We start from the raw sequence: 25,901 nt of genomic DNA, 5'->3' as shown, positions 1-25,901 counted from the left end.
AAAAAGTGGGGGTGAACATAGAAAGCAGACCCTACTCTCCTACAATCTTGGTTTGTAGGCCCACTTCCAGGGTTGGTATTGCTGGGGGTATCTATTCTAAGGTGAGGAATCTAACTAACGTGTTTCTTTCAGATGAACAAGTTACTTACCTTCGGTAACGATGTATCTGTAAGAAACATTAGTTAGTTAGATTCCTCACCGACCCACCCAACCTCCCCGTTCTGCGAACCGACATCTATGGTTAAGGTTCTCCCTTTCAGGATCCTAGATTTTTTGGCACCAGTGTCGGTCTCTTGCATGGCTCAGCGTCCCTGGCGTGGAAAACTATGTAGAAGAACTGACGTCAGCGCGCGAGGGCGGCGTCTAAGTACTCCATCATTCCGGTGCACGACGACGCCGACGACGCACGCGGAGCCGCAGACGACGCCTAGCGACGCGCAAGGGGTATTGCTACAAAGATCTTTCCGGATCCAGCCTGACGCCTGGGGATATTCTAAGGTGAGGAATCTAACTAACTAATGTTTCTTACAGATACATCGTTACCGAAGGTAAGTAACTTGTTCTTCAGGTCCGTCGAGATGGTTATTTTGCCTGTTTGGTCCTGCATAACTCTCTCGTATGAAATTGGTCCACAGAACCCCCTCCGAGGATGGTATTGCTTGGGTATCTATTCTAAGGTAAGGAATCTGCAGCAAGAAATGTCTATCAGATGAACAAGCTACTTACCTTCTGTAATGCCTTATGTGGTAGAGGTTCTATCTAGCCACAGATTCCTTACCTACCCACCCATCCTCCCCACTCTGCGAACAGATTGCTAGGGACAGGGCTGTTCCCATTTCAGGGCCCTAGTTTTCCACACCTGTTGTCAGTGTTCTTCATGGCTCCATGCTCCTACCTTGGAAAGTTGCATAAAGAAAGTGACATCGGTGTACTGGAGTGGCGCCTACATAGTCACTGTGCACATCACTTCTGGCGTGGACCACGTAGACAATGCCATGCGGAGCCGAACAATTCCATCTACCGACGTACAGGGGTATTGCTCACAAAAATATTCCATATCCAGTCTGACGTCTGGGGATAATTCTAAGGTAAAGAATCTGCTTCTAGATAGTCTCTACCAGATAAGGGGGTTACCGAGGGTAAGTAACTTGTTCTTTGACACTACAATAGAGGGACAAACAGCTTTTCTTAACTCATTTTTTACATAATGTAATCATGACTCCTATTGTTCTGCACTGAAAACTAGGGAAGTTCTGGAACCAGCTGTCAATTCGGACTTTCTAATAGGTATTGAACTAGGAGGCATTTGTTTTTTTTCCTGCATCTCTTCTTCATCCTTCTCCCATGTGTGATTAGAAGAATTGGCGCAAACAGACCAGTGACCGTAATTTAGATGTGCTAAATTAATCGCAACGTCATGTCTTCACAGAAGTGCCTTTTTGATTTAGGTCTACTCACAGTTGTCTCTGTTTGAAATAAGTGATATACGTCGTGGCATCCATTGAACCACTGTTTAAGATCATGCAGAGCTTTTCTGCAGAGACTGCAACATTCACTGACTCAAATGTTTTAATTGAGTTGGAAAACCGCATAACTATTCAGCCTTTGGTCATCATTTTGAACAATTTGTGCAGCTAGTGTTGAGGTCACTTCATATATTATCAGATAAGCTTATTTCCATTGATCTGTGTGAAAATTGAGAGGCGAAAGTTAAACTTAACGAGGATGGCATTCTAAATACTATTAAAGGATTTTCCTTAAACTCAAAGTCCTGAATCTGCCAATACTTAGTATAAAGTTATCCATCCAGACATGTTTTGTCTTGGTAGTAATGTCATTTTGCAAGGTGGTATGTCTGGTCTGTACAGTAGACATTAAGCCCTATATTCTTTTTGAGCGGGGCCAGTAACTATTTTGCTTCACAACAGATCAAGGGCACAACATCAGGGTAGATTTTTACTTTCTTGAAGTAAGGGCAACTCCTTCCATAAGTCACGTGGTCTTTCTTACGAGAGATTTGTAGTGTCCCCTGGAAAGTGGGAACTACAAAGCACAAACCAATTCCTGGGTGCTAATCCGTTTCCTCAGCCAGTCTTCTTGCAGTATGTTCTTATTCTTCATTTTAGTGTATTAAGGAAGTTAGAGGTGGATCTTAATTATTAACATTATTGGCCTTTGGGAATTTAGCAGTCCCTTGATCTTTAGGCCTGTAGGCACTGCACCGAAACAGCAAGAAAGGAACTAGCACGTTTTATGTAGCCAGAGCAACAGTGAGATACAATACACACTTTAAAATAAGAACAATGGTCAGGCACACATAATGTAGGGTAATTCTGGTGCAATTAATCACAACACCGTACGATCCTAAGAACTCCTGAAAAAAGGAAATCCTGACAGGCGAGTCATGCAGGCACCTTGAATGCAGTGGGTTGCGTGGAAACTACCATGATTGTATGGAACAGCTGCATGTGTCATGTAACCCACAATGCCTCATGCCTTTAATCACTGTCTAAAGACTACCTCTGCCTTCATCGCCATCCTTCTCAGTGGCAGAACCTGAAGTGCTAACTCTGCAAAATGCCCAGGTGAATCCAACATGCTCAGCGCATCTTCCAGTGCCAATCACACCAGCCAAGATCGCATCTTTACAGCGCTGTGTGAACCTATACAGTTCATCCTTCTGACACCATTCACACTTCTGACTCCTTTCACACTTGAACAGCCTGGCCAATCAGATCTTCCTCGGCTCATACCTTGAGGCATGCAGTGAATGTTACTGTTGGAAATGACCACGCATGCCAAGAATGAACCGCCTTGTCCACGAATCAGTATCCAGGCAAACCTCAGTAGCCATGCAATTACCGGAAACATTTATTGATAAGGCTCTAGAAGTAATAAGACTGATAAAACGAAGTCACTGATAAAACGTATGACTATTTATTCGCTCCTTCATGTGCAATTGCGCACCCTGATTTGGGTTAGAGCTGAGAGAACCAGCCTGAATTAACAAGTTATTAATGAAATTGTTTGCATTAAATTTAGGCAGTGTTTTTGGATGTGGAAAGCAGTGTTCTTTGTCAGATGAAGCAAACACATATATGTGCAGCACAGTACCAGGCAGACAGTGCATTTTTATGTTTTTTTAACGTTGATGATTTATGTTTAACAAAAGTGATGCTTTGCTTTAGGAAGAAACTGAATGAATTTAAGGGTCATATTGAGTACCACTGGTGCCAAATGATTATTCTAAAAGCACAGTATTTAAACATGTTAAAGTGTTAAAAATAAACATTAAATTCTTCCCCTTACAACAGTAGATTGTGGTCGGCATAGTCTTTTGTGGAGATTCATACCAGCTAAGTTTCTATTTTTTTTTAAATCAAACCAGTCAACATTTGGTTTATTTTAAAGTGGGACAGTAAGTACTATAAATCAAAATAATCTTTGAATTTGCCACTTCACCCGAATCTTCAGTATCTCATATGTGTAACAAACCTGATGTATCTTTGCAGTGATTTACCAGGCAGTTTCACAGAAATGGGGTCTGCCCTCTCATCTTCCCTTAACGATTTGAAAAAGAAGTATGACGCCTTGAGAGAAAAGCTTTTAAGTGGCACACCCCTGGATGATCTACCCCAACTTTCCATAGAAGTGAAAAATAAGTTGTCCTTCACTGATTACACTCCTGCTGAGGTACTTATTTTAGAACACTTTAATTTAGAAATCAAGTAATAGTGTTACATTTTAAGTTGATAATAGAACTTCTGACTCCAGGTTTGTTGCATGTATGCTTGCTGTTAAGTGGTGTGGCCTATGTGACAGAGGTAGTTGTGTTCGTGGTCTGGTGCTTTCTGCATCTTCATAGTAATCATTTGTTTTTCTCAAGTATTGGATTTTCAGAAAATGAGTCAATTTCAATGATTTTCTTTATTGGCAGGGTGTGAGCATACTCTTTATTCCGCAGCCATTCGTCCGAAGCTCTCTGTAGAGATATTTATGGTCGTGATCTGATTGGCCTCCTGACTTTTTTGGGTTCTGCTGAATAAATGCATAGATGGTGCTGTTCATTTTCTTTAATTATGTCAAGGCAGTGTCCTTGTGCTGCAGTGCCATTTCTCAGTCAACTCATTAATAGTCACAATTATGAAGCATCTTCACTAGCAGGGTTTATTTGTAATACTGTTTTAAAACGGGCCACTCAAGAGGAACGAGCTTTCTTTCCTATATAAAATCCAAATGGAATAAAAATACATGTTGATAAACAATTAGGTTGAAAAGCCCACTTTTAATTCCCCTTTAAAAAAGAAGAGCATTATTTAAAAAAAAAAAAAAAAAGAAGTAGTAAGAGCAGGAACTAGGGTCAGACCGGAATAAACATTTGGGTGGAATTGAACATGGTCACTTGGGGGCACGCAGATCCTCCAGTGTACAGCAGAATAGGAAGCATTTAATTTGTTTTACTCAGTGAAGCAATGATTCCTAAACGCAAGGCTGTGCGTTTTGGTTTAACGTGAGAAATAATCTTTTTCGGTCTAAATGTAAATTTTTTTATCAAAAGGTCTGAGATTCCTTTACCTTGTATCTTCTTTCTTCATTAAACCCCCTTCTACTAAAGTCCCTCATACTATGTGTAAAAGGTGTAAAGATGGACACCTTCACTAATTATCTTTCTTGTAGAGACTCTGTCTAACCACAGATTCCTCTTCTTGAGAATATTCCCAAGGAGTTACACTGGATCTGGAACATTTTGAGGATTACCTCTGCCTGCCGGTCGGTGGCGCTGTGCAGCTCTGCATTGACGGAGTTCCACTCTGTAAATGACGCACAGGGCCTATATAGGCGCCACTACCTCGTGCTGATGTCAGTTGCATTTGAGGCTATAAGCGCCCCCAGATGAAGAGACTTGGCAGCAAAATGGCTTTGACCAGTGTGCAGATTCCTAGACTTGGGCTCTTATTAATGGATAGAGTGCAGTTCACAGAATAGGGAGTATGGGTGGGTCGTTCAGGAATCTGCGGTTAGATCGTCTCTAGCAGAAAGAGCGTTACCAAAGGTAGGTAGCTTTTACTTCTGATAGAGATTTCTAACCGCAGATTCCTCACCTTTTGAATAGATACCAGAGCAGTAGACGGTGGGTATGTGAATTTGCTCAAAGCAAGATGTTCTGTAGGACCGAGCAGGCGAAATACCCTTCTTGGTCAACCTTGCTGTGCAGAGAGTAGTGTTTTCTGAATGTATGAAGTGACACCAACATAGCCGCTTGGTAAGTGTCCAGGACAGGAATTCCGTGTTCCAACGCAGTGGTCGTAGCTTTGGCCTAGGTTGAATGAGCTGTTAGTTCTTCTGAAGGCAGTTTTTTTGCCATTATCTAGCAGTTCTAGACGCAGAGTACGATCCAACAGTAGATGGTCCTCTTTTACACAGCCTTGCCTTTTTTCACCTCAGCGGACCCCACCAAGAGCTGACTGTCCACCTGGTGTTCTATGGTATGATCGATGTAAAAGCTCAGAGCTCTTTTGGGGTTCAAGCAGTGGAGTCTGACCTCAGAGGGTGTAGTGAAGCATAGAACGACCGCAGGTTGATGGATTTAGAGACATGGAACAACATCACACTATGGGAAAGAAAGATGCTTGGACCCGCACAATCAGTTCCTGGTGTACAACAGGGTAACACAGAAAGCCTAAATCTCCCTCACTCGCTGAGGTGATGGCGATGAGGAGCAGCGTCTTGATGGTGAGCAGAAGCAAGGGACCACTGTGAAGGGGCTCAGAGGGAGTTCACATCAAATATGTGAAGACCAAGTTGAGGTCCCACTTAGGCATGGCAAAAGGAGTGGGAAGAAAAACAAGGGTTTGAGAATAAAAAAAGAAAAACCCACACAACCGGTAGCTTAAATAATGAGGGCTGGTTAAACAACCACAAAACGGCAGAAGGAGCCAAACGGTACCCATTAACTGTGCCCAAAGCATAGCCTTGCTGGGCAAGAGACAGAAGAAATAGTATATGATCAGATAACTTGACCTGGAGGGGGATCAGTCTGGCTTGTGCCACACCAAACCAGAAACTTATCCCAACGACCGGCTTATACAGATGTTGTTGAGGGACAACTGGCTGGTAAGTTAACATCAATCACCACCAGAGGAAGGTCAGATGTTCATCTGTCAACACTCAGTCTCCATGCATGAAGATGGAGATCGCAAATGCCCGGGTGCAGAAGCCTGCCCTGTTGCGACAGCAGGTCTTCCAGAGTGCTAGCCTGACTAGAGGGCAGATGTTCAAGCCCAAGAATGCTGGATACCATACTCTCCATGCCCAATCGGGACCACTAGGATGTCTTTGGCCTGGTCATTCCTCATCGTCCGAGCTTGTGACAGTATGAATATTGTCTGGGAGGCGTACAGGATTCCTGAGCTCCACTCTAGGCAGAATGCGTCCCCTTGGGAGAGGCGCCTTAGAAAGTCCAAGCTGCAGGCATTGTGCGTTCTCAAGGAGGTGCATAGATCGCAGCAAAGTTCTCCCCATTTGCGGAAAAGACCTTGCTCCACCCTCAAGTGTAACTGCTGCTCATGCGGGCTAGATATTAACGGCTGAACTTGTCCGCAATGGTATTCAAAGATTCTCTTAGGTAGTTCACCACTAGGAATATTCCATTCTGGTCCAGCAATTTAGAGGCATAGTGCCTCCTGCCCTGGGTCAGAGCCGACACTGTCCTGTTTGATGCTATACTGTGAGAAGTTGGCCTGATATATGATGTCACTAATTCTATTGTACACCTTGTATCAGTCCAAAACACCCTTATGGTGATTGGTTGTAAAGTCAACCTTATAGACCAGCTATCCTAGTGGTAGCATGGACAAGAGCAGTCTTAGGCTAAACTCTTTATGGCATGTGAAGCCAGCTGTTATACCATATGTAATCCCATGAAAACCAAATGAAAGGACACCACAACAGATATATATAAAAATAGAATGTATTTATTCTAGTCAAACCCTCAGCACTCTTTATGAGATTCGAGGTAAGTACAACACAGTTTTATTTAAGCATACATTAAGTCACACAGGTTAGTAATACAGTTAGGCCCTAGGGGCCACGCAAACCATATACTAAGTAAGTGGTATAAGAACCACTGTCACAAACACAGGATAGGCCTAGGCCTAGGGAACCACTGGGGCTACACTATACTACCAAAGGTTAGGAAGTGGGAGGCCCACGGAATTCAGGTGCAGAGTGGAAACACTCACGCGTAATGCGTAAAAGTCGATAGAAATAGAAGTCATTAGAATTTAACAGTTTTAGGACACTTCTGGAATAGCTAGGAAGTAGATACTTGGAAACTAGACCCTAGGATAGTCAATATCCTTGTGAGCACCGAAGTACTCAAGTTACCTAGCCCACGGGCTGCGGGTGCATAGGTGTGAACTTGCGTCAGGTTTCGTCGTTGACTCCTATGGATGCCTGAAGGAAAGTTGCTGACAGGCAGTCAGTGAAGAGTGTCCGGTGGATCCCAAGGATGGAATCAAGAAGGAAGGATACCTGCAAGCAGAAGGGACAGAGTCTGGGTCACTAGCCAGGAGCTGGGAAGGAACCAGGAAGGAACCAGGCGATGTCGTGAAGATGCAGGTGAAGAGGTGAAGCTTGTCGCAGCAGCCACGAGTACCAGGAGGCGTCGAGGACAACCAGGACCAGGAGGTGAGCTGTCCCACGAAGGCTCTTGCTGTCGGCGGCGTCGAAGTCGAGTCAGGACCCAACAAGCCTTGGCAAGTGGAACCCACGCAGGATGGAGACCAGGAAGGTCTGGGGTGCTTCTCTTTCACAGAGGAGCGGGTGCCAGTCTGGAGGAGCCGGACCAGCAAGATGAAAACAAAGTTTCGTCGTCGCAGAGGTCAATAGCCAACGGGCCAGCAACCGGATAACACGCCGAGCAACTCAGGTGCAGAAGGGCCCCATGCAGAACACGTGAAGTGTGGGGAGCTGATCTTCTTTGCAGATAGTGCTCGGGATGGGGGCTTCTTAATTCCCCAAGCACAGCCTTGAGGAAGCCTCAGAAGTCGCGCTAGTCAGGTACTAGCCACTTTTCCCAAGTCGCCGGTCCCACGCCCCTCGTCGGGTCTCAGCTTCGCTGTAGATTTGGATCTGGGTCAGAGGTGTCGAAGTCTCGGCGCTGGTCAGTCTCTGCAGTCGTCCCTCGTAGGATCAGTCGCAAAGCAAGCAGCGGTCGCTGGATGGTGCCTGGTTGCCCAGGGTGGTCACTCCTTGGCCACAAGGGAGATTTCTTCAGTCTTTTTCCTGAGGTCGAATGTCGAAGGTCCAGAGTTTCTGTACAAGTTGCAGATTCAGGTTAATCTAATTTAGAAGGGCTCAGCTACTTACTGATATACTGGGCTAGTGGGCTGGGCTACCTGCAAGGTCCCTCCTATGGGTGGGACCAGGAAGGGGAGTGGTTACACCCCCTTTCCTTTGTCCAGTTTCGTGCCAGAGCTGGGGCTGGAGTGCCCCAGCGCCGGTTTGAACTGGACTATGCATGGGACACCTTGTGTGCCCCAGGCAGTGTCCAGTTTCTTTCATCCCTCCCTGCCCCAATACACTAACTCCTGTCTGGGGTGGTGCTCGCACCTCCCAAGGCAGGAAACCTATTGTCCAAGCCTCCCGAGCTGGAAGGACTCCCAGCAGCAGGAGGTCAGACTTGTGTCTGTGGCAGCAGCATCCATTTTGTGATGCTGGGGCTCTGGTTAACTTTAACCGTGTAAGTAGGTTTCAACATGTCTTCTCCCTCTAGAAGGGAGGAATAATATCCTCATCACCAGAAATGGTATGGGGGTATTATTCCAAAGTGTCAGACACCTTACACGACATGTTTTGATAAAGCCAAACCATAGTTACCATAACCGTTTAAGATTATAAGGCATTTTAAGAGTATATGGTAGGCTATATCATAGAACAGCTATAAGGACATGGTTCCGAAAGCTGCAGACAGGCTCAGCTCATGCTAGAGCACCATCTCACATGTTACCAAGCACTCTGCCTCCAGGATTGTTAAGGCCTGCCATAGGTGTGACTGATAGGTACACATGTGTCTATATGTAAGATAGGTATAGGAATACTACACCTAAGCAAGGAGTGATTACACGACCTTGCCCCAGCTGAGTGATCAGCCAGTTGTGTCATAATGGAAGGCCAGGCCAGGGGTGGCACAATACATGCTGCAGCCCCTGGTAGGCCTAGGGTACACCTATGCCCTGGGTACCTAAGGTACAATGTACAGGGGCCAATAAGGTGATCCTAACCAATTGGGTTATGCACCTAAAGTACATAGTATACATTTAGAGAGAGAACAGCTGGGCTGTGGGTCTGATTGGCAGGCCCACAGCCACATCCAAGTCGAAAACCAGTGAAGCAAAAGCAAAAAGTGGGGGTGAACATAGAAAGCAGACTCTACTCTCCTACATATACCACATGGCAGTGGTATTGTCCATAAGCACCTACACCAGCCTCCCTTTGATGGACAGAAGAAAGGCTTTTAACTCCAAGCAGAAGGGCCTCAGCTCCTGGAGGCTGATATGGAGGCAAGCCTTTCTTCGGAGACCAGAGCCCTCTGATTTCTACCTCTTCCAGAAGGCTGCACCAACCCAAAAGAGAGACATAGGTCACCATTGCCAACTGTGGGTGGGGTAGGGAGAGGGGTCCCAGCTGACAGACTCACGATCTAGTAACCACCACTGCAGATATTTTTCAGTCTCCTCTGAGATCTGATAGTGGTCGTAGAGGTCGCCTTGATGTTAGGCCCACTGAGACTTCAAATCTCACAGCAGGGCCCGCATATGCCACCTGGCATGTTTTACCAGGTAGGTGCAGGAGGCCTCCAATCCCAGTACCCTCAAAGTTGACCTCACTAAATTCCAGGACAGAGGCTGAAAGATGGGGATCATTGCCTAAATGTCCTGGACTCTTCCTTCTGTGGGAAAGGTACAAAATCAAACCGTGTCCAGACGGGCTCTGTTGAAGGGGAGCGTCTGAGATAGGTGTGACTTCAGCATGTTCATCTTGAATCCCAAAGATGACAGGAGGTTCGCTGGAGGTGGTTGACTAGACATCAGGCTGGATCCGGAAACATTTTAAGCAGTTCTTCTATTCACCGGTAGGTGAAATCTTTCTGCTCCGCATCCGCGTAGTCCTTGCCAGAAGTGACATGCGCATTACCTATATAGGCGCTACCACAGTGCGCTGACACAACTTCTTTTCTTTTGCACCAGTGCAGATCTGGAGAGAGGTACCTCCAGTCATTTTATGACTGACTTTTTTTGGTCATTCCTCTAACAAAAGAGGAAAGGGTGTGGGAGGAGAGTAGGAGCTGATAAAAGGTCCAGTGCCAGTGCTCCCATAAAGTATGAACCAAACAAGGGGTCACTGTTCCTAAGAGAAGAGTCAGTCTAGGGAGTGGGAAGAAGTCTGTATGGCTCTTACTTGTTGCCCTCACACATCCCAAGGGATATCATGCTTCATCATAGGGCGGTTGCTCCTCGTCGGGTGGTACTGCAATGTCCTACGTGTCCTCCAAAATGTTGCTTTTGCGGAGATCTTTTGAATTCTTGTCATATGATGCGTGTGAGGTAGTGCTCATAGAGTGGTGAGTGAATGTAAAATTGACTAGAGGATATCAATGCTATGTCAATTTTATAAGTGGATTCCCCTTGTTTGGTTCTGACTTTTTTTGGTGTCAAAATTATTTTTTGAGACTGTCTCCCAGTGAGGTTTAAAACCTGTAGTTCCTGCAACAGACAGATGTCTGACAGACCCCCATCTGGTCTTCCTTTGGTGCTTGGAGCTCTACTACGACTCCAAGGTTTGTGAGGACTGCCACACCATGAATCTCAAGGTTCTGAGGTAGTGCTCCTTGAAACTCCTGGTGGACCAACGCCGGTCGACTCCACAACGCTCCAGGTCCTGGTCATGCGGAAGGTACAGACCCGTTCACTGAGTCATTACAGGCACTCAACATTGCACTTACTCCTTTGGTAAGTCCCACACAAAATCCAAGAAATCAAAGAAGTTGAACCGCTCTTCGACTTCACTGTGTCAGCCCAAGTTGTGGAAGAGGTGCAGGAACAACATCACTCTAGACTTCGCTCTCATGTGGACCCTTCCTCTGGGTCCGCTCCAGCTCCTCACCGAGTTTACCAGAGCTGACCGTGCCCAACTCTGTGAGTTTTATAAGGCAATGCACTTAATTTTTGGTCAATCCATCCCGTTTTGAGTGCCTTCCGGCCTCAAGGGTTTAGCAGGTGCACCCAATGGATTCCGCCTGGCGGGTCTTCCCTCTGCACCAGTCTGGCCTCATGTATCTGGTGTTGGGTCCGAAAAAGATCTGATCGTAAGGCTGCAGCTTTACCCGTAGCCTGTTTCAGCAACAATGTTCCTGGCCCCGCCAACCTCAATCATCATGTTTTACTCCCAATAGCGAGTCGGACCTGTGTCATCCGACACTGAATCTAGGACCGGCCACAACACGACCTTCTGAATCTGAGCCAGTGCCTCCTTCCTTTGACCGGCCTGGAGAAGAGTATGATTGAGGATCCTTATGACTACAATGCCCTTAACTAGTATAAGGAACTGGCAAATGCTAGTGATCTGGTACCCCATTATTAAGTAAGAACAATGTCCACAAGGAACTTATTCACAATGATTAGCAATTATGGAGTAAAAGTTTTACTCCCAGCTGATTTAATCAAAAAGCCAAGGAAAAAGTACTTAATTAGTCTGGAGAACTTATTTACTTCAACAGGAGCAAAAGCAATTTATTGCACAATTCACAATTATATCATAAACATTTTCGTTTTCAGGCACAAAGAAAGATAGTGAAAAAGGTGAGAATAGAGCCCAGTGAGAATAATCGTAGCCTACAAAGTGAACTTGGTGTTTAAGAGGTCTTTTTTAAAAAAAAAAAAACAATGAGGAGCATGTAAGAGTGTAACGAGTCTTTTTTGCTCTCCCTGATGTTGGAGGCGTTATATTGATGACATCTTCTTCATATGGAAGGGAAATGAAGTAGATCTTGAATCATTCATCAAATACTTACATGAATGCCAAACATCCTTAAGGTTTACATCGAACTCTGACAAAGAGTCAATTCCCTTTCTGGATTTGAAAATCAGAAACAACAACAATCATTTAGAAGTAACTCTATACCGTAAACCTACGGATAGAAATACCCTCCTACAGTACAACAGCTTTCATCCCAGAGCCTTAAAGGATGGCCTTCCTTATGGACAATTTTTAAGACTCAGAAGGAACTGTACGGAGAAGGTTGATTTTTTCAGAGAGGCAGACATTTTGAGTACAAGACTTAAAGAGAGAGGCTATCCCAAGAAATTGATAAAAACGTCAATGAAACGCGCTTGGTTTAGTCCCCGTGAAACACTCTTGGAAAAATCTGCAAAAATACCATCAACCCAATTGGTATGTGTGACCACTTTCTGTCCCTTAAGCACACAAATTCAAAGGACCATAAAAAGACACTGGCTCACATTAAATACCCTTAACATCGGTCATGAGTTGCCAATGTTTTCCTTTAGAAAAGGGAAAAACATAAGAGATCATTTGGTGCATTCTGATACAAGTATCAAGAAAACTAAAAGCGGCCTCACTGATTTTTGGTCCTTACCCCCGATAACTGGACACCATAAATGCGGTAGTTGTATCGCTTGTAAATTTACTAAGGAAACTAAGTCCTTCTCACATGCAAACATTAACTACATCTTGCGCGATTTTTCGAACTGCTCGACTTGTAATGTTATATACTGCATCTGGTGTCCGTGTGAGCTAATTTACATTGGACAAACCACTCAACCAGTCAAAAACCGCATCTGCCAACACCGCAGCAGAATACGGTGTTCTACTGAAAATGCTCCACTTGTTGAGCATTATAAGGAGAAAGCTCACTCACCCGATGACATCAGGTGGCAGGTAATTGAAAAAGCTAAACTGCCACCTAGGGGAGGTGATATGTCAATCCTGCTACAGACACTGGAATGTAAATGGATCGATAAGTGTCAATCGACAACTCTTGGTCTGAACAGTTTAGAGGAATGGCGGAAGTTCATTAGCATACATTGAAGTATAACTGGAATAAGCCCTACTCATGATAACGGTTCCAGCAATTATTTTTGTACATATCATCTAATTCGTATAAGGAAATGAAAGGCTTAATACTTTTCCGCCCACTTTTTATAACCAGGGGAGATTGCAATAAGGATGTTGGTTGCTTCATTGTGGATGAACTGAACTCCTACTTAAACAAAAAGTTATGGTGCCTGTATTAGAACACTATCAGTTAGAAAGTTCTTGATGAATGGGCTCGATTTTTATTGCGTCTGATTTTTAATTATAACGTTTGATGTACTGATGTCCTCGTGAGATGCGTTCTGAGACATTGAAATAGGAGGTGGAGGTATTTAAATGTTCAACATCAAATGCAATGAAACATAACTTGTTGCTTGACTAGTAAACGATGTATTGCCTTGAATGAACTGGTACAGCTGCCAATATTGATACATTAAGAGACCTTTGAAGATGGCCGCCAATGAATCTTTGTATCACCCTAAATGAAACGCTACATGTACTAATAATAATGTACTAAGAGACCCTTGAAGATAGCTACCAACGAGTCTATTTTGCTCTCCCACACACATGCGCTATGTTCCGGGCCAATCTTAACATCTTGATTCCAATATTACATATATGGACCTATCACTAATCCTAGAGACTATCAGATGAAATACCTCTCTAAGATGGCCGCCATTGAATCGAAATTCCCTCCCCTGTGCATGCGCACACTTCCGGGTTGATTTATATACTTCCGGATCTTGGGAGACTGTCCACCGACTCACGCGGCGGAATCGGATGCTTCACTCGTTCGGAATCGGATGCTTTACTCGTTGGCTTCGTAAAAAGTAAGTCACTCACGCATATCGTTCCTTCTAAATTATCTCCTTTTGTGATGTTCTGGCAGTAACTTTGGCCTCAATGTCCAACAGGTAGTCACTACAGAAACATTATTTACAGTCGGATTTGGATCACGGATACCCCGTTTCCCCACAGCTGTTCTGTGAGTAGTGGTTACATACAGATAATAAGTAACTAATTGCACTTTAGTCTCCGGTACCGATTGTTCCTTATTCTATTTTATTTGTAGATCATTATATGGACCGGTTAATTGGTCCTTGTATTTGACAAGCATTGCCAGTGTTCACGGAGACAGCGGAGACATTAGATGCTCCAAGTAAGTGACATTATGGAATGATGATTATTATAGTGTATATTGCCAGCCTAGGTTTCGCTGGGTATGTACTAAGATAGGGCCAGGCCCTATCAGGAAGATGGCCCTGTAATTAATGTTACGCTCATAATTTGATTAATTGCTTATGGCCTTAAAATAAAGTTTTCTCATTAACAGTATAGAGATAGATATACCCTATAAGGATAAATTTTAAATTCCTTATATATCCCTTTTGTATTTTTAGACTTCGTCAGACATATTACCAACTATTCATCTTCAATTCCAAATTTGAATACAATTAGGTAAGCCAATAAATAACTGGAGTCATGAGTCAACTAATAAGTCTAGTATATTTCGGGCACTCATTCCTTCCTCGTTTGTAGTCCCCAGATATTGTCCTGAAGAGACCCCGTACCCAGAGAGGGTTGAAACGTCGTCGACACCAACAAAGGGAGAGCAAAAAAGACTCGTTACACTCTTACATGCTCCTCATTGTTTTTTTTAAAAAAAAGACCTCTTAAACACTAAGTTCACTTTGTAGGCTACGATTATTCTCACTGGGCTCTATTCTCACCTTTTTCACTATCTTTCTTTGTGCCTGAAAACGAAAATGTTTATGATATAATTGTGAATTGTGCAATAAATTGCTTTTGCTCCTGTTGAAGTAAATAAGTTCTCCAGACTAATTAAGTACTTTTTCCTTGGCTTTTTGATTAAATCAGCTGGGAGTAAAACTTTTACTCCATAATTGCTAATCATTGTGAATAAGTTCCTTGTGGACATTGTTCTTACTTAATAGTAATACCCAGTTCACAGGGACATATGAGTTGCTCTTGTTTGTTATAAATATTGCTGGTACCCCATTAGACACTGGCCGCCCTCCTAGTGTGTTTATGGAGGAAAGAGGCTCCTTTGTTATGGTGGTGAGGAGTATGTCTGAGGTCTTACCTCAGCTACCCTCGGTGGCAGTAAAGACAAATGACTTGACCAAGATGCTTCAGCCTGGAGTCATTCCATCAGAACGCCTTCTCCCTTTTAATTAAGCCCTCACTAATGTCCTGCTGTTGGCCTGAGCCAATCCCTACACAGCAGCGCCTGTGCAAAGGGCAATTGTCCGCCGCCATTCCCTGCTCCTGGGGACCCAGCTTTCTTCAACCAGCTTCCCAGAGAGCTTGGTTGTCCAGGTTGCCAACTTCAAAGTCAACCCTGGTGCATTCCCTTCCACACCACCGAATAGGTAATCCAAGAGGCTGGTCACCTTTGGCAAGACCTTTTTCTCTTCCGCCAGTCTTGCACTGCTGTCAGTGAACGCTGCGTGCCTTTTTGGTTGATACAGACACATGGTTTGGGACTCGCAAGTGCTGCCCATGGTATCAGAGGAGGCCCTAGCAATACTGTCACAGGCTATTTCAGATGGCAGCGACTCAGCAAAGATCAACATTCGCTGCAGACTAGATACGACTGACACGCTAGACAGAGCAATTACGTTGTCAGTAGCACTCAGACACCACACCTGTTTGAGATCGACTAGCTATTCGGGGAATATCCAGGCATCCCTTATAGACCTGCTCTTCGATGACACCAGTCTTTTCAGAGACTAGACTGATTCAGCTCTGGAGTGGTTGAAGGACAGCTGAGCCACTGCTAGATCCACGGATCTCTCCATGGCCCCACACCAACCCCATTCTGGTTTTATCCCCTTCTGTGGTTCTAGTAAGGGCTACCAACCGTATCCATTCCTGCCCAGCCACCAAGGCCAACATGCTCCCCAGTCCATTTGTGGCCACGGCTGCGGTTTCAAGAAACCTCTTGGGACAAGCAGCTAGAGGTCGACTCAGTCCGACACCATCCCTTGCAGCTGCAGACTCCCGGCAAAATTATTTTGTCCTCCTATCAGCATGGGCAGCCAGTTGGTGGTAGTTTACCATTACTTGCCCCATTGGCAGTCCATAACATCAGACAAGTGGGTACTTCAGATTGTTCTGCTGGGTTTCTCTATATCTTTTCTAGATACCCTGCCTCCCATGCCATCATCTTTAAACAGGCTGAAGGAGGACCACCTCTCCCTAGTTCTTCAGGAAGAACAGGCTCTTTTGGCCAAAGGAGCCATCAAAAGGGTAGCGGCATCAGAAGTACGACATGGTTGCTATTCTCACTACTTTCTGGTGCACAAAAAGACCGAGGCCTCCATTCTTTTTTAGACTTGCACCCTCTCTATTTCTTCTTGAAAAAAGAAAAATTAAGGATGTTCACGTTAGCTCAGGTTATCTGAAAGAGACTTTAGTTAAAGATTCCTTACATTAAGAATAACCCCCAGGTGTCAGACTGGATCCAGAGATTTGTTCTTGAGCGGTACCCCTGCGCGTCGGTAGGTGGCGGTGGTCGACTCCGGCGTCATGTTCGCCAGGATGACGTCGCTGTGTCTATTTAGACACTGCCCCTGCATGCTGACGTCAGTTCTTTCTTTTTCCACGCCAGCCTAGTGCAGATCCGGCGAGAGCGTGCCCCTTTGTCAGTTTGTGACTAACCTTTTTCGGCATTTTGTCAACGCTTTTTTCGAGTGTTTGACTCCTAGTGCACAAGGGATGTCCCTTCGCCAAACGGGATCTGCACTTCATGTGCCTTGCCTCTGGTGCCTGGAGCGTTACCACATCCCAAAGTCATGCTCCGCCTGTCGGGCCATCAACCCGAAGTCTTTGCGGGAGCGATCCCAAAAGCTTTTGGAAGCCCGGCAGTCGGCTCGGTGGCTCTCGAGGTCCCGGTCAAGAGGAAGGACTAGGGACCGGTCGCAGAGCCACCATCACCATTTGTCTTCCAAGTCTTTGTCCTCTGTGTGAGAAGTTGGCCTGATATATGATGTCACTAGTTCTAGTGTACACCTTGTATCAGTCCAAACAACCCTTATGGTGATTGGTTGTAAAGTCAACCTTATAGACCAGCTATCCTAGTGGTAGCATGGACAAGAGCAGTCTTAGGCTAAACTCTGAATGGCATGTGAAGCCAGCTGTTATACCATTTGTAACCCCTTGAATACCAAATGAAAGGACACCACAACAGATATATATATATATATATATATATATATATATATATAAAATAAAGTGTATTTATTCTAGTCAAACCCTCAGCACTCTTTATGAGATTCGAGGTAAGTACAACAGTCTTATTCAAGTATACATTAAGTCACACAGGTAAGTAATACAGTTAGGCCCTAGGGGCCACGCAAACCATATACCAAGTAAGTGGTATAAGGACCACTGTCACGGAAATAGGATAGGCCTAGGCCTAGGGAATCGCTGGGGCTACACTATACTACCAAAGGTTAGGAAATGGGAGGCCCACGGGATTCAGGTGCAGAGTCGAAACACTCACGCGTAATGCGTATAATCGATAGAAATAGTATAGTTTAGAATTATTAAGATTTAGGACACTTCTGGAGACACTAGGATAGTCCATACCCTGATGAGCACCGGAGTACCCAAGTTACCTAGCCCACGGGCTGCGGGTGCATAGGTGTGAAGTTGCGTCGGGTTTTGTCGCCGACTCCTATGGATGCCTGAAGGAAAGATGCTGACAGGCAGTCAGTGAAGAGTGTCCGGTGGATCCCAAGGCTGGTATCAAGAAGGAAGGGTACCTGCAAGCAGAAGGGACAGAGTCTGGGTCACTAGCCAGTGACCACGTGGAAACAGGAAGGAACCAGGCGATGTCGGGAGATTGCAGGCGAAGAGGTGAAGCTTGTCGCAGCAGCCACTGGTACCAGGAGACGTCGAGGACGACCAGGACCAGGAGGCGAGCTGTCCCACGAAGGCTCTTGCTGTCGGCGGCGTCGAAGTCGAACTAGGACTCCCCAAGCCTTGGCAAGCGGAACCCACGAAGAATAGAGGACTTGCTTCTGGTGCAGACCAGGAAGGTCTGGGGTGTTTCTCTTTCACAGAGGAGCAGGAGCCAGTCTGGAGGAGCCAAACCAGCAGTGGTAAATTGAAGGTGTGTCGTCGCAGAGGTTACTAGCCAACGGGCAAGTAACCGGACAGACGCGGCAAGCAGGAAAATGCAGAAGGGCCCCACGCAGGACTCGTGAAGTGTGGGGGACTGATCTTCGGTGCAGATGGTGCTTGGGGTTGGGGCTTCTCAATCCCCGGTGCACAACCTCGAGGGTGCCTCAGGAGCTGCGCTGGAAGATACTCGCCACTTTTCCCAGGTAGCCGGTCCCACGTCTCTCGTCGCCTCCACGGGCTCAGCTGTGGATGTGGATCAGGGTCGGAGAAGTCTGGAAGTCAAGGCTCTGGTCAGGCTCTGCAGTCGGTCCCTCGTAGAACTTCAGCAAAGCAAAGGGTAAGTCTCTTGATGGTGCCTGTTTGCACAGGGTGACCACTCCTTGGCCACAAGGGAGATTCTTCAGTCTTCTTCTTTCGTCGAATGTCGAAGGTCCAGCGTTTCTGTTCAAGTTGCAGGTGCAGGATAATCTAATCTCCTGGGGCCCAGCTACCACTCTTATACTAATCTGGGGGGCTGGGTTGCCTGCTAGGTCACGCCTTATGGGTGGGACCTGTGAGGGGGGTGGTTACACCCACTTCCCTTTGTCCAGTTTCGCGCCAGGACTGGGGCTGGAGTGCCCCAGCACCGGTTTGAACTGGACTATGGATGGGACACCTTGTGTGCCCCAGGCATGTCTCATTCCTTTCAGCCCTCCCTGCCCCAATACACTAAAGTCTGTCTGGGGAGGTGCTAGCACCTCCCCAAGCAGGAAACCTATTGTCCAAGCCTCCCTTGTCGGGATCACTCCCAGCAGCAGGAGGTCAGACTCGTGTCTGTGGCAGCAGCATCCATTTTGTGATGCTGAGGCTTTGGTGAGAGTTAAACAGCAAAGTAGGATTTTAACATGTGTCTCCCTCTAGAAGGGAGGAATAATATCCTCACCACCAGAAATGGGATGGGGGTATTATTCCAAAGTGTTAGACACCTTACACGACATGTTTTGATAAAGCCAAACCATAGTTACCATAACCGTTTAAGATTATAAGGCATTTTAAGAGTATATGGTAGGCTATATCATAGAACAGCTATAAGGACATGGTTCCGAAAGCTGCAGACAGGCTCAGCTCATGCTAGAGCACCATCTCACATGTTACCAAGCACTCTGCCTCCAGGATTGTTAAGGCCTGCCATAGGAGTGGCTGATAGGTACACATGTGTCTATATATAAGGTAGGTATAGGAATACTACACCTAAGCAAGGGGTGATTACACGACCTTGCCCCAGCTGAGTTATCAGCCAGTTGTGTCTGATTGGGAGGCCAGACCAGGGGTGGCATAATACATGCTGCAGCCCCTGGGAGGCCTACGGTACACCTATGCCCTGGGTACCTAGGGTACACTGTACAGGGTCCAATAAGGTGATCCTTACCAATTGGGTATGTACCTAGGGTACATGGAGTCCATTTTAAAGAGAAAGCAGACAGCCTGAGACCCTGAATGGCAGGATCTCAGGCCAAAAAACCAGCTAGACACTAGGCAAAAAGTTGGGGGTAACCATAGTCAGATATCCACCTTCCTACACTCTGGTAAGTCAAAGCACAAGAAGCAGGCAAAGAAGCACTGTCGCTCTTCCCCTGTCTGTCAGCCGATGCGGCCCAGGACCCTGAGTGTCGTCACTCTCTGGCTCTGCCCTCGGAGCCTGTTTCTGGTATGACTCCACTCTTCCCTCCTTTTCCTGGAGCTGGAGCGTCTCCTGCCCAGCTTCAAGCTTTTTACGAAGCGCTTCACAGCATCTTTGGGCAGCCCAACTCCACCGCCATGCCTTTGGGCCCCGCGGACTCGGCTGGGATGGCCATGGGCCTTCGGTGCCAGAGGGTCCCCAAGGATCCAGGCCTGGATCCGGATCAGTGCCGGTCGACCTCACAATACGTTCCCTGGTGCTGATTCGAGTGAAGACACCACCAAAGTCGGTTGTGCCCCCGACTGACGTCGAACCCAGCATCACCCCCAACTTGGACACAGCACTGGACTGACATCGGTACCGGTGACGGACGGTACTTTCGTACCTCTGTTCATTCCTGGTGTTCCTTTCTGCCCTGAGTGGCAACCAGAGGAGGACTGGGAGGGGTGTGTGGACCCTTTGGCTGACCAGCTTTAAGAGCCAGACTGGCAAGAGGAACTGGGTGATGCCAGTGGTCTGGATACCTCCCCAGACCTTGGCACGCTCTCTCTCAGGTGCTTCAACCTGCAGCGGCCTCTTCGGAGCCCCTTCTGCCTTTTAATGAAGCCCTCACCGACATCCTTCTGAGCACTTGGTCCAAGTGCAGCACAGGGGCTCTTGCGGACAGGATGATTGCCAGACGCCACCGCCTGGCCCCGGGCGACCCACTTTCTTCTCCCAACACCCGACCCCCGAGAGCTTGGTGGTCCAAGCCTTGTCTTCTAAGGACGCACTCCGTACTGCTCCCCCAGATAGGGAATACAAGAAGCTGTACCACCTTGGGAAGATGTTTTCTTCCACCAGCTTAGCGCTGCGGTCGGTAAACATTGCATGCCTCTTGGGCCGTTCTACCCATGCAGTGTGTGATACGGTTGCGCAAGTGCTGCCACAGTGCCCAGGGGAGGCCCTGGCCGTTCTCACCCGCGCAGTGGCATAGAGTAAAGACGCAGCGAAGTTCACCATCAGATGTGGGCTGGTTACCGCCGACTCTGGGCAGTACAGTTTCCACATCAGTAGCCTTGAGGCGCTACTCCTGGTTGAGGACATCTGGTTTCTCTGGGGATGTCCAATACGCCCTACTGGACATGCCCTTTGATGGCTGTTTCCTTTTCGGTGACAAAGCAGACTCTGTGCTCGTGTGCTTCAAGGATTCTAGGGCTATGGCCAGGTCCTTGAGCCTCGCAGCAACCTCTTGCCCCACGCAGTCTGATTTTCGCCCCTTTCGTGGCTATGGAAGGGGCACCCCACCACGTTCGCTGTCCAGCCGCCGGCCCATGCAAGCTTTCCAGCCTCCGTGTGACCGCAGATGTGGGACACAGCAACGCAGGTCTGGGGGACAGCGGGCGAGCTAGTCCACCCATAACCCCCCTGCAGCAGCCTCCAAGCACTCCGATCTTTCAGGGCCTCCGGATGACAGTGGGCGGCAGGATTCACCATCACCTCCCCCGCTGGCAAAACATCACGTCGGACAGGTGGGTTTCGCATATAGTCTGAAGGGGCTACTCCCTCCTCTTCGAGACTACCCCTCCCTCCATGACACCATCCTTCCATCGCATGTTGAAGGATCACTTGGCCCTTCTCTGCAGGAAGTTACAGCTCTCTTGGCTAAGGGAGCTATTGAAAGGGTCCCTGTGCCAGAATTAGGTCATGGTTGCTATTCCCACTACTTTCTGGTCCCCAAGAAGGACAAAGGCTTGCGTCCTATCTTAGACCTCAGGGCTATCAACCGCTTCCTCTGGAATGAGAAGGTCAGGATGCTCACTTTGGTTCAGGTCCTGTCTACCCTCGACCCCGGAGACATGGATGGTAGTGTTGGTCTTGCCGTCCTGCCAGCCCACAGGCGTTGCCTACCGTTCACGGTAGGCCACGAGCATTTTCAGTTTACCGTGCTCCCCTTTGGCCTTACCAGCGCCCCTCGGGTGTTCACGAAAGTGATGGCGGTGGTCGCAGCTCATTTGCGCAGTTCAGGAGTCCAGTCTTCCTCCATCTTGATGACTGGCTGTTGAAGGCGAGCTCGCCCTTGGCTGTCGTCTTCCACCTCCAGACTACGGCAGACATCCTGCACTTGCTGGGGTTCACTGTCAATGTGCCGAAGTCACACTTGATTCCCTCTCAGAAGCTCCTTTTCATCGAGGCAGTTCTGGATACAGGGCAGTTTCGGGCTTATCCTCCCAAGCAGCGAGTTCGGGATATTCGGGCTATGATACTGATATTTCAGCCTCTATCCCTGATTTTGGTGAGATTGTCTCTGATGCTGCTGGGCCTCATGGCCTCATGCCCTCCTGCGTCCTGCTGGTTGATCATGCCACGTGGCATATGTGGGCTTTGCAGGGGGACCTGAAGTTCCAGTGGGTGCATCATCAGGGTAATCTTTCCGATGTCGTCCAGATCTCGGAGGGCACTGCACACCCATTGCAGTGGTGGCTAACAAACTAGGATTGGGTCAACGGCAGATCCCTCTCTTCCCCAACCAGACTTCACAGTGGTGACAGATGCGTCTCTTCTGGGATGAGGCTGCCACATGGGAGAGGTGGAGATCAGAAGCCTCTGTTCTCTGGCGGAGTCCGGGCTCCACATCAACCTGCTGGAGCTCCGGGCGATTCGTCTTGCACTGAAAGCATTCCTTCCTTCTGTCAAAGGAAGAGTAGTGCAGGTGTTCACGGACAACACTACTGCAACAAACTGGGTGGGGTTGTGGACCCTATGTCATGAGGCTCTCCGACTCTATACATGGAGTTTTTACTGAGATAATATAGACCAAATGGCATGAACTAATTGTCAGGATATGAGCAAATTCGCCACCACACTATTTATCTGTCACGTAGTAATATTATGTACAGATACGGATACGAGTGGCACATGTTTGGAAAGAGTTGAACACCACTATGTCATAGACACATTTTGGCACCTTCGGTTTTGGTCTTTTTCCAAAGCATGTTTTATGGGACACAGCCTTGTGGAAATACCACTATGAAATCATACAAAAGTATGTTGTTTGTTTCTTTGTCGTTTGTTCTTCTCTTTTCAGATGGAGGATGGCGAGTGATTGATAAATAACCAATCACTTACACAAGGAGCAGCTACTCTGCCCTTGAACTGCGTACAGGATAGGGACTCCCCTCTCCTGTCCCCTAGGGAGGCCTACTTTGCCCTGAAGAAAGTCCAGGACCTTTACGGCCACATATGGGCTGAAACATGTTGGCTCTAGGGTCTTGGGACCATAAGACTTCCAATAAGACCCATACCTTTTTGTTTTAGCAACCCAGGCAGACCCAAAAATAAAGGGATACCGGGGATCTGTTTGAGGTGTTTTAATCTTTCAACCCCCAGGTCTTATACTTCTTAAAGAGCTCCCAACACTGTGGTTGAGCCCACCCCGACTTATAGGCGTCGGGGTGACCCGATGATGAAGCATGACACCACTAGGGTGTGTGAGGGTAACTAAACAAAAAGGAATTTTTTCCTTGCTCACCTTCAGGTGATGGAAGATTTATCACCTCACGTAGCTCGTCACATTTTCCCATTACAGTGCACCCCTATTGACCACTAATGGTCTGTTAGAGTAATTTAATTGTGGTTAAGCTCTCCGACTCTAGACATGTCTGGAACATCCGGGCATTTCCCTGGTGGTGCAACACCTGACCGGTTCTCTGAACGCCAGGGTGGACAATCTCAGCCATCGGTGCATGATGGATCACGAATGGCGTCTTCATTCGGAGGTGGTGCAAGGTTTCTTTCAGCAGTGGGGAGAGCCTTGGGTAGATCAGTTCTCCACCGAAGAGAACGCGCAGTGTCAGCAGTTTTGTGCTTTAGAATTTGCAAGGCGGCACTCCTTCTGCACCGCTTTTCGTCGCGAGTTGAATTGCGGGCTCCTAGATCAAGCACGACTGGGCCCAAGTCATCCTTTTGGCTCCAGACTGGGCTTGAAGAGTCTCGTACCCTGGGCTCTTGAACATGGCCATCGATCCTCCGATCAGACTGCCTCTTCGGAAGGATCTTCTATCGCAGCAGCAGGGGACACTTCTCCACCCGAACCTGTCCAGCCTCCACCTCCTTGCGTGAAGATTCAGCCGCTACAGTTGACCGCTTTTGACCTTCCTCGTGAAGTTTGTAATGTTATCTTGGCAGCCAGGCGTCCCTCCATTAAAACGTTATACGCCTGCAGATGGAACAAGTTTGTGGCATGGTGCACAGCAAAGGCTGTGGATCCCCTTTCTTCCCCTCTTTCGGAGGTTCTTTTGTATATACTTTCTTTGGCTCAGCAGGACTCTGTCCTGGGCACTCTTAAAGGCTACCTTTAGGCCATATCTGCCTTTCTTCGCCTTCCTGATCAGCCTTCTCTTTTCAAATCCCCTATTGTATATAGATTTCTAAAGGGAATTACTCACCTCGTTCCTCCTCCTTCATTTATAATGATCCTGTGGGACTTGAACCTGGTCTTAACCTATCTTATCTGCGCTCCCTTCGAGCTTCTTCACAACTGTCCTCTCAGGCTCCTTACTCTGAAAAAAGCTTTCCTTGTTGCCATCACCTCTGCTCGCAGTGTGTGTGAGCTTCAGACTTTGTCTCCTTTTCCTGCTGTTCATCCGGACAAAGAAGTTCTTCGCACAAGGCCCTCTTTTCTTCCCAAAGTGGTTACCTCTTTCCATATAGGACAGACCATCACTTTGCCCACCTTCTTCCCTCCTCCGCACCCTTCCACGGAGGAGGAGAGACTCCACAGTCTGGACCCAAAACGTGCGCTGTCTTTCTATCTCGACTGAACAAAAGAATTCCGGATGGACGATAAACTCTGTTGGATATGTGGGGGCCAAGAAAGGTTGGGCTGTACAAAAATGCACCATCTATCAATGGGTTGTCCTATGCATTAAAATCTGCTACTCTTTGGGAAAGAAGGAACCCCCAGTGGGACTGCGTGCCCACTCCACCTGGGCAATAGCAGCTACTACTGCCTTGGGGTGTGGAGTCCCACTCCTTGACATCTGTCAGGCGGCCACGTAGGCATCTCTGCACATATTCACCAAACATTATTGCCTGGACAGCCAAGTCCGGAGAGACGGCTACTTCGGCCACTCTGTTCTCCAGGACTTTGTGGTGTGAACTTGGTTCGCAGACCTACTTTCGGGGTTGGCATTGCTGGGGTATCTATTCTGAAGTTGAGGAATCTATAACTAAAGTCTTTCAGGTGAACAAGTTACTTACCTTCAGTAACAATGTACCTGTAAGAGATATATGTAGTTATAGATTCCTTACCATTGCACCCATCCGCCCCGTTCTAAGAACTGACTTCAAGTGATAGGGACTTCCTTCCAGGGCCCTAGTTATATGCACCAGTGGTCAGTGTCTTGCTTGGATCTGCGCTTCTGGTGTGTAAAGTCGTGTCAGAACAGACGTCAGCACGCAGGGGTGATGTCTAAATAGACACTGCTACATCAACCCAGCGAACAGAACAAGTCAACCAACGCCACCTAACAACGCTCAGGGGTCCTGCTAAAGAAAAAATCTCCGGATCCAGTTTGATGCTTGGGGGTAATTGTAAAGATAAGGAATCTGTAACTACATATGTCTCTTACAGATACATCCTTACCGAAGGCAAGTAACTTGTTCTTCTTTGCCCTAGACCACCTTGCAGAGTGGATGGTTGCACTGGACTTGCAGGACAATTACTTCCATATCGCCATCCTGCCGGCTCTCAGGCACTACCTGCGGTTCATAGTGGGCCACAAACCTGATCAGTTCGCTGTGCTTCCTTTTGGCCTTACCAGCGCCCCTCGGGTGTTCACCAAGGTTATTGCGGTGGTTGTAGCACACCTGTGGAGGTCAGGGGCATACTTGTACTTCGATGACTGGCTGTTGAAGCAGCCTTGCCTCAGGCAGTCATTTGCCACCTCCAGACTATGACGGACCTCCTACATTCACTGTGAACATGCCGAAG

At 47.2% G+C, this 25,901-nt stretch overlaps 1 protein-coding gene across 8 annotated transcripts in view; it reads left to right on the top strand.

Annotated features, from left to right (window-relative positions):
• RBM44 (RNA binding motif protein 44) overlaps positions 1-25,901 on the top strand; it is a 2,201,010-nt gene that overhangs the window by 1,198,193 nt on the left and 976,916 nt on the right. For all 8 annotated transcript variants that reach the window (XM_085645048.1, XM_085645052.1, XM_085645050.1 and 5 more), the window contains one exon: positions 3,513-3,693. In XM_085645048.1, coding sequence (XP_085501174.1) covers positions 3,513-3,693 — 181 coding nt within the window. The remainder of the gene's footprint in view (positions 1-3,512; positions 3,694-25,901) is intronic.

Source organism: Triturus cristatus, chromosome 3_1, assembly GCF_964204655.1.
Source record: "Triturus cristatus chromosome 3_1, aTriCri1.1, whole genome shotgun sequence".
Lineage (NCBI taxonomy): Eukaryota > Metazoa > Chordata > Amphibia > Caudata > Salamandridae > Triturus > Triturus cristatus.
This window is presented reverse-complemented; position numbering and strand designations above follow the sequence as displayed.